Consider the following 9776-nt stretch of genomic DNA (forward strand, 5'->3'; position numbering starts at 1 on the left):
CATAGCACACACATATACTATGTAAACAAAAACTTTTATTTTGGCTGCGATTAATCATTTGACAGCACTTCTGTATTTCATTTATAGTCGTATGGTAAAATGTATATTTTTATTTGTGTAACATTACATTCAAAATAACTACAAAATTTTAAATAATGCCTTTAAAAAATAAAGAGAACAACACAATGCGCTGCCTTAGTGTGTCTCGGTCTCCTTGAGCGTTTTTCCGGCGCATGTCACAAACACGTTCCACAGACAATACTTTTCTTTTAAAAGGCTTCATTTCGATGATTTGACATTAAATGCATCATATAAGTCACTTTGGAATAAATCACAGTAGGCCTATGTATCATGATAAAAAAGCGACTTTACAGTCTGGAAATAAGGTAGTTTATAGCAAATTACTTCGCGGACCCCCTATCACTTTAAGAACCGCTGGTCAACACAGAAGAAAGCCCTGTCTAGACTCCGCCCCGAGTGAGTTGTGTCGAGCTATTCATTAGTCTGTTTGATTGATGAATAAAGATGAAATGTAGATGAAATAAATGCGTTATGAATCCGTACACCTACAGCAGCGGGGGACTATTATTCTGCTGCATGGAACTGTGGAAAAACTAATGAAGACACGGTTTGATCTCCGGCTGACCAATCAGAAGAAAGGGGCGTTTAATTCCCGCCCACATGTAGAAATCGAATATTTAAGCTGTTTATTAATTTTTATCCCCCTGAATGAAAAACAGGAAAAAACGGAAAAAGGAGCCGTTTTCAAATTTTTCTACTTTCAATATTAAATCAAAAAATTACGGATTGTGCAACCGCTAGTCAAATGATATCAAAAATGATATCTGGAGTCTGAATAATTTTTGGTTTGATTGTAACTGTGATGTTTCCTTCAGACATCGATGAGTGTGCGCTGCCCACCGGCGGACACATCTGCTCTTACCGCTGCCACAACACAGGGGGGATTTTTCTGTGCATGTGTCGCGATATGGTATACACCCTCGCCCCCAACGGACGCAGCTGCCAGGGTCAGACACACCCGCATCACAATCAGGACATCTCACTTCATTTTCACTTCAACTCAGTTCAAGTTTATTTGTATAGCGCTTTGCACCATACAAATCGTTGCAAAGCAGCTTTACAGAAAATGTTAAGATTCTACTATATTATATTTAGGAGTAGGATATCAGTGGTGACCATGACAGAAACGTACAGTAAAAAAGTACAAATTGCATGTTACCAAACAGACGGTGAACACTATTAACTGCAATTAACTAAAGCCAAAATTAAAACCATAAAAATATTTACAGGAACTTGACATAAAATAAATGTAAATACAAAAAAATGATAAAATAAAATAAATATTATAATATATATGTATGTGTATATATATATATATATATATATATACTATATATATATATATATATATATATATAAACTTATTTTTTTTTTTACCTAGTAGCCAAGTCAACATTATTCAGTTCTGTGGAGTTAAACTTGTACTGAAATAACAAACTAAAAATGAAATTCTAATGTATAAAAACTAAACAAAATTCAAATCAACACAAAACACAAAAATGACTAAAACTTTCACAAAAATGAAAGTTAAATTAGAAAACAAACAAATAAAATTGATTGTTACGCTGTGGTTTTTAATTTATATTTTTCTTGGATTGTTTTGATAAACGTTTTCTTATTTGTATTTAAGTGTGTTTTTACTCTCGTGTAAAGTGCTTTGAGATGCAACAAAGAGAAAGAGCACTTTTAGATAAACAAGGCAACAATATATGACACCCGTGGAGGTAGGATTTCTTGTAATAAATATTTAAATGCAAAAGAAAAGGCATTATAGCTGACTGTTTCTGTCAATGGTAAGTTTTAATTTAGAATGTTTGTGATAACGTAAGAAAAGTATTTAAACGTTTTGCTTAATATATCAATCTAGAAGTAAATGCAAAAGTAAAAATCCTTGAATAATGTGTATCTTATATTTATTGCGTTTAAACACATCTATGAAAGTCTGTATTACTGTACGGTGTAAAAAAAGAATTGCAATGCTGAAAAAGCATTTTAAGTAACATTGTTTGGATTTAAAATCAAAATAATGGATAAATGATGTGTTTGTAGTACACAGCCATGGATCAGTTGCAGACTCCTGTGTGAAAGCACAAAACGTCTGTGCTGCTTCTGCACCGCTTACAAACGGAGTATGTGTGAACCTGGTGTGAAAGGCTCACATACAGCTCACGAAATCAGGCTTGTGCTGTGTGTAAGCTATCGTGCAACAATTGCACAATTTTAAAAACAAAAATTCAGTGCATGATCAAACATTTAGGTAAGATAAATATATATTTTTGAAAAGTGTCTAAAAAATGCCCACCTTCACCCCTAAATTAAAAAAACCCTCTCACAAGAGTCACCTAAGTGTGAAATTCATTTTCAAAAATGAGATTTAGGCCCTGAATAAATGTCTAAAAATCCTGATTGGATCATCATTATAAATAATTGATAAAATAATCTTTAAAAAGATCGTTATCGGTGATCGTATCTGCAGATATTGCTTTCTATGATCGTAGATCGGCCTTAAAAATCCTGATTGGAGCACCCCTAATTATAATACAGAAATAATATGCTCTACTACAGTAGTATTTGTTTGTGATAATTTTTTTAACGTCAGTATGCTTTGTTAAACCACTTTATCTTGTGGCGGTAGTTTTAACCATAGTAAAAATCACTTTAAAAAGAGAAGCATATAAATATGAAATCATCATTCAGCCCATGATTAACACTGGTGTGTTTTGTTTTGGTGATCAGATATCGATGAGTGTGTAACCAGTACTCACAGCTGCAGCGAATCTGAGAGCTGCTTCAACATTCAGGGCGGATATAAATGCCTGAACTTCGACTGTCCGGCGAACTACAGGCGCTCAGGAGACACGTAAGTCACCAAACCTTTCAGTGTTTCAAGTGAACATAAAGGATTTTACATCTGTGATCCGATGCATTTCCAAGCAAAAAAGGATGATGCAGGGTGCAGCTTGATTTTACGCTGTGGGAAATAAAAAAATTCAGACTTTACGTTAACTTTAATATTTGTCAAATTGTCAGTGCACCGTTCTCAAAGCTCATTTACAACTCCTTTTTAAATGCAACATTTCCACTGAATATGAACAAATAAAATATATGGTATTTTTCATTTTAATAAAAATATATTTCATTTTAGTATATAAAAATATAATATGCAAATTGTGTATATATACATATGAAATTTATTTTCATAAAATATATACTGTATGTGTGTGTATATATATATATATATATATATATATATATATATATATGCACCTATATATCTGCTGTATATAAACAAATACAATAAATCCATGTCAAAATACAAATGTTTATTGATTTTTAAATGTTTATTTTTTAAAAATTAAATGTCTTTTTTAAAATAAATTATATATACATATAAAACATTACATTATATATATATATATATATATATATGATATTTTTCATTTAAATAATTAAAAATATTATTTTGAATCATGAAAATTTCTAAATGTAAGCAAATACAATAAAAATATATAATATAATAATATAAAAATATATAAAATATTAATACTTTTTTTATTATAAATTTTTTTATTAAACAAAATTGTCAGAAATATTAGTTCATGCAGTATATGGTTAAGGAGTTCACAAATAGCTGAAATGATGCAGGTAGGTATTGATAAAGAAGTGGGGTTTCTAACATTGTGCATGAACGTTGCATCCGAGAAAGCTGCAGAAGCAATGCATGACTAGTGTACAGAGTTTCATTAATACACGTCTTATGTTTTGCAAGTCTTGCCAGAGAAAATCCCCTGTTAACACGAGTGCACCAGTGATGCCAGCTTACCCATTTCTTTTCTCCATTCGATTCCAAAAAAAAGAGAAAAAACACACGCTGAGATGAATCGCAGCATCATTGGTTTCAGAGTCTCTATGGAGAAAACAAATGGAATGCATCAGTCTGTGATGTCACCGCGAATGCTCCTCCCCCTCCACCAAACCCCGCCCCCTTAAAATCACACACTTTTCCGCATGTGGCGCACCGCAGCGTTCTAACCCCTCTCTTTTCTCTCTTTCCCCCCGTTTGTCTTCTCGCAGTCGCTGTGAGCGCTTGCCTTGTAATCAGACTAGCGAGTGTCTGGCCTTGCCTGTGAGAATTACCTACTACCACCTGACATTCCCCACCAAAATCCCCATTCCCACCAACATCTTCCGCATGGGCCCGTCCAACTCGGCGCTCGGGGACGACATCGAGGTGGCCATCGTGGACGGTAACCAGGGAGGCTACTTCGCCGCCAAACGCGTGGAGCAAGGCGGCGTCCTGGTGGTCCAGAAACCCATCGCGCTTCCTCAGGACTTTGAGATCTCTCTGGAGATGAAGCTTAGGCGATTCGGACACCTTAGTGTTTACCTCTTCAAGATCCGCTTGTTTGTAACCCCGGACGAGCTGAGCCACATCAGCGAATGAAAACGCATATTAATGCTTGATTAGCTGCTTCCATGTGCCTTGGGTATCTCGTCTAACGTTGCCTTCAAGTCCTTCTGGAAAGATCCCACTTACTCATTTAGAAATTATTGTTACAATGAAATCGAGTGATTTTGGTCGGAACATAATCGATGCCATTTTTCATTTCAAGCAACAAAATGAAGAGCAAGTAATGTTTGAAATCTGTGGCTTGTTAATTGCAACCTTTTTGATCAGCCTTTTATGAATTATGACCAATACAGTTCAGGGTTATTATCATATATATTTTAAACAGTTTTGTTAATTGAAATAGAGTGGAAATAAAATAAATTAAATAAATGAAAATTAGATATGTTGCATTGGAATGAATTTAAATTGAATATGCTCATACAGTGGTTAAAAATTTTTGCAATAAATGTAAAAAAAAAAAAAACTAATTCAGTACAATATGCACAGTGTTTAAAAAAACAAACAAACAAAAAAAAACATTTTTCAGTAAAATATGCATAAAATTGTTTATAAATGCAATAAATTAAAAATATATATATATTCAGGAAATTATGCACATTAATTGGTTAAAAAAAATCTTAAAACTTGATTTTCTGTGAAATACAGTATGCACATGAAGTGGTAAAAATTGCAATAAATAGAAAAATATTTTCAGTAAAATATGCACTAACTGGTTTAAAAATGCAATAAATATCAAAAATCTCAGTTAAATTAGTGCATCAAGTGGTTAAAAAACTGCAATATATATAATAATTTCAGTAACATATGCACATAGCGGTTAAAAATAAAGTTATAATTAAAGAACAGGTCTTCAGTAATGTTTGCACATGAAGTGGTTAAAAAAAATGCAATAAATGTAAAAAAAAAGATGTATTTTTTAGAAAAATATGCACATCAATTGGTTAAAAAAATCTTAAATGATTTTCAGTAAAATCTGGTTATTTTTCTGTTAAAGTTAATAAAAAATTCACTATTCTATACTCAAATATTTTACATTCAATAAATGTGAAAAAAATATTTTCTGTGAAATATAAAGTGGTTAAAAATAGATTTTCAGTCAAATATGCATAGTGTCAAAAAATGCAATACATAAAAAAATAACATTTCAGTAAAATATGCACAACGTGGTTTAAAAAAATGCTATAAATATATATATATATTTTAAAATTCTATTAAAATAGTGCATTAATGGTTAAAAAAATCCACTTGCATTCTGCATAGCAACAGTCGCTAAGGTGGGATCGTCATGACAACATGATGTTGGCGTTCACAAGCTCTCGTCAATATGATGGAGCCACTGAGACTTGAAGGCAACATTATTCTGTAGTGTAACCATAGATTCTCAGGTGTCTTATGAGGGCAAGCTCTTCATGTATCAAACCTGCTGTTCATTATATACTGTAGTTCAAACTGTGATCAGACTTTTCTTCCTGGGCCACTAGATGGCGCTTTTAGGCAAAGCAAATCAACTGGAGTCAAAATCAATATATCCTTCGAATTTTTATTATTCTATTATTTTTAGTCCTTCATTTTCTAATAAAATTTGACTGACTGTAGCATTCTTGTTTGTATTTATAAAAAATAATAAAAAATAAAAATAATTGTCAATATCAATATCACATTTTTTTTCATATATATATATATATATATATATATATTGTTATATATATATATATATATATATATATATCCCTTTTTTTTTTTTTTTTTTTTTTTTTTTGTGACAGTAAGTGAAACAGAAAGTTGGAAAATGACTCCCCACACATGTGCACAACCCACTCAGAAAACATTTCATTAGTCATGTCGCGAGCATCCATTAATCATTAAAGCGGTTAGCAGGATAATTAGGCAGGCATTTGAACCCTTTGGCCTGCAGTTAAAGGCTACATTAGCTGCTAATCCACCACGATACACCCAGAAACAGACGGACTGATGTGACGAGGTCCAGCTTTGAAGCAGAGAGCTCTGAAAGATGCTAACTGCTAGTTAAAACACGCTCATGCTAGTGCTACAACACTGTAAATCAGGGCCTAGACAGGATAACACACCACTTTAAAAATCACATTTTTTTAACTGACATTACATATTTAAATTATTAAAACTATGTAATATTTTGTATAAATACATTAAAAAATTCTAATTTGTTTCATTTATTTTATACAAAATACAGTAGAATTTTAAACTTACATTCTGTTTTAATATTAAAACTAAATTCATTAAAAATTAATTTGTGTTTTATTTATTTTAAACAAAATATTGCAAAATTCTAAACCATCATTTTGTTAATATTATATTTTTTTTATTTTTTGTCTAAATAAATTAATAATAATTTTAGTGTTTTATTTTTGACAAAATATTTTACAATTTTAAACTTAAATTTTGTATAGAAGTGATTACAAGTGTAAAATTTGTCTAAATAAATTGTCTAAATACAACATTAATTTCAGTTACCAAAAAAATAAGTTTTTTTTTTTTTTTTTTTTTTTTTTTTTTTTCAAAAGATTACATTATTATTACAACATTATATGTAATAGATTTATGCAAATGTTGTGTTTTAAGTATATTTTAGACTCTTCATTTTCTTTTTTTCTCAAATCATGCTGGATTGGATTACAATTAGAAAAATTGAGTTAGGTGGTATTTCTTTAGTGTCTTTTGCTCTCCGTGTCTGTCTCTCTCTCACACACACACACACACACACACACGCTTTCTGACAGTGAATTATGGGATTCTGGGCTTTGGACAGTGGTTTGAACAATTTGTGGTGAAGCTACATCGCCGCCGTGCACAGAGAAATGATGGGCCGCAGTGTTTGTGTTGGTTTGCTATCAAGACACTGACTATAAATAATAATTACCAGAAAGAAAAAGAAGAACTTTCTGCTTGACCAGAAACACGGCCCGTCCAAAAGCCACGTTTTTCCCCTCAAGTCACACATCAGGATTTGGCGTTTTGGCCCACGTGAGCGCCGCGTTCGCCACAAGGCCTTGACATGAGCTTTGAAGTTAGCGAGAGCTCTCGGCTCTTTATTTGCACCGTTTGCCCCTCTTTCTCGCTCTGCATGTCGTGCACAAGTTGGGTATTATAAGCAGGGAGAACATTTTGTGGCTTTGGCTCAGGCCTAAGCTAAACGTGGACCCACCCGCTAATTGCTAATTACAGGTCCGTGCCCAGCAGTGGCTTGACTTCTCTGTCAGGGGCTTCTCTCCTCTCGGCCGTAACCTGATCTGAGCTTTGGGCTTTTGCTGCAGCTCCTGCATCCGATCAGAGCGTGCAGAGATGAGGGTCAGCTAATCACGGCACGATGCACACATTACAGCACACTTCACTAGAGCTGTTCGCTGGCCCAGGATGCACCGATATTACAAACATTGATCAGCCGAGAATGATATTTTACTGGCCAACGGCTAATATTACAAAAGTGTATACAAACACATTAAAAATAAAACAAATTTTTGTGTGTTATTTTTAAATCGTTAATCTTTAATTTTATTAACAGTATTTATTTTATCATATTTTGTGTAAATAAATAAAAATACACAAAACATAAAATGTTAATCTTAAATTTTGTATTTAATTAATAAAAACTAATACATTTTCTTTACAGCTAATTCGAATTTTGTTTTTGTTAATTTTGTATTAAAATTATTAATTTTATAATATTTATTTTGTATAAATAATAAATAATTTTAGTGTTTTAGACAATCTTAAACTTCATAATAAATTATTAAAAATGTATATATATATTTCCTAAAATATACTTTAGTTTTTTTATTTAGACACAATTTAAAAAAAATGATTTAAATATTTTGTTATTATATTAATAATTAAATAGACAAAATAGTATACAATTTTAATATCCAATTTTGTATTACAATTATTAAAACTGTATTTTACCTTTATATATATATTTTTGGTTTACGTTTATTTAGATAAAATGTCATAAAGTGTAAACATAAAATTCAAAATTAATTAGCATGTATTTTTTATTTATTTTTTATTAATTCAGTGTTATAAAATTTTAATATTTAGAATCGTTTGTTAAATTTTACAAGTGAATTTAGAAATCACAACATTATAATATACAGTATAAAATATTTTAATTTATTTTGAAATTTACTCAGAATTACATTTAAATTATTAGTGTCTTTAATAATGTTAAAAAATTTTTAAGTGAGCATTTGATGACAGTAAAGGTTATATCCAGTATTGACCGATACCAAATAAATACAAAAATTGCAATGAGATTTAACAAAACCTAACAACTGAATCTCTTTTCTATGTATGAGAAACAACTGGAGATTAAAGAGATCTCATTTGCAATCCAAAGTCTGTGTTTGATTACCCGAACACAGCTTTAAATTAAGTCGGAGTTGTCTTGTCAGGAGGTTCAGGATTTAAAGCTCCCTCGTTCCATAAATTCCATAGAGATTTTGGGATACCGAACCGGGAATGCTCAGCTAAACTAAACATTTTTTCGGAAGAAGTTTTATATCAATGTCAAAACTTCGAAAAAGCATCGAAAAACCATGAGTGGCTAACAGGAAACTCGACCACCAATTCTCCTGTGGTGTGATTTTTGGCCTCTCGTCATCTTCTGTCCTGATTTTTACCCCCTAAAAACCTGATTGTTTGTGTTATGAGCTCCATATTAAGAATGGCCAGTTTATTTGTGCAAATAATATTTATACAGTAAAGGTTTCACCCGCCCGCTGGGTGCTTGGTTCTGTGGTGGGTTCTGCTGGAAACCATCCGGTTGTTGGAGAGCTTCAACTGTGAAGGAAGATTATTTTACCCAGTCATCACCAGAGATCACGGCCTGTTTGCTCGAGCCGTCTCACAATGGGCCCTACTGTGTTTGGAGCACTTTGGCATTTTAGCATGTCGTCATTAAGAACGGTGTGGACAGGGGAAACCGAATCCTGCATCATTAGCATGTATTTCTCTGGCAGAGCCCAGAAGCAGCTGACATGTAGCTCAGGACAGAGGTCAGTGTCTTGGTGCTGGTTCAGATGGTTGTGTTGTCTTCCTCCAGCAGGCCGAGGGTCGATCGTGCCGATTTTATCCGATGTGTGAAGTCCTGCCAGCCCAATGACATCTCCTGCATGCTCAATCCCATCCTCTCCTTCTCACACACGGCCATCTCGCTTCCCACCTTCAGAGAATTCAACAAACCAGAAGGTACAGCTGTGATTTCCATCAAATACTTTTCAATGTAAATGTAAATATATGATGCAAAGATAGA

At 32.6% G+C, this 9776-nt stretch overlaps 1 protein-coding gene across 3 annotated transcripts in view; it reads left to right on the top strand.

Moving 5' to 3' along the window:
- The window catches only part of fbln1 (fibulin 1), a 55818-nt gene that overhangs the window by 26251 nt on the left and 19791 nt on the right, over positions 1–9776 (top strand). Inside the window, exons 13-15 of one of the 3 annotated variants that reach the window (XM_042752618.1) lie at positions 897–1028; positions 2818–2941; positions 9567–9712. In XM_042752618.1, coding sequence (XP_042608552.1) covers positions 897–1028; positions 2818–2941; positions 9567–9712 — 402 coding nt within the window. Of the gene's footprint in view, positions 1–896; positions 1029–2817; positions 2942–4155; positions 4807–9566; positions 9713–9776 lie in introns of those variants that run through there. The other 2 variants (XM_042752619.1, XM_042752620.1) reach the window with 2 other exon arrangements.

Source organism: Cyprinus carpio, chromosome B25 (genome assembly GCF_018340385.1).
Source record: "Cyprinus carpio isolate SPL01 chromosome B25, ASM1834038v1, whole genome shotgun sequence".
In the NCBI taxonomy this organism is placed as follows: Eukaryota; Metazoa; Chordata; class Actinopteri; order Cypriniformes; family Cyprinidae; genus Cyprinus; species Cyprinus carpio.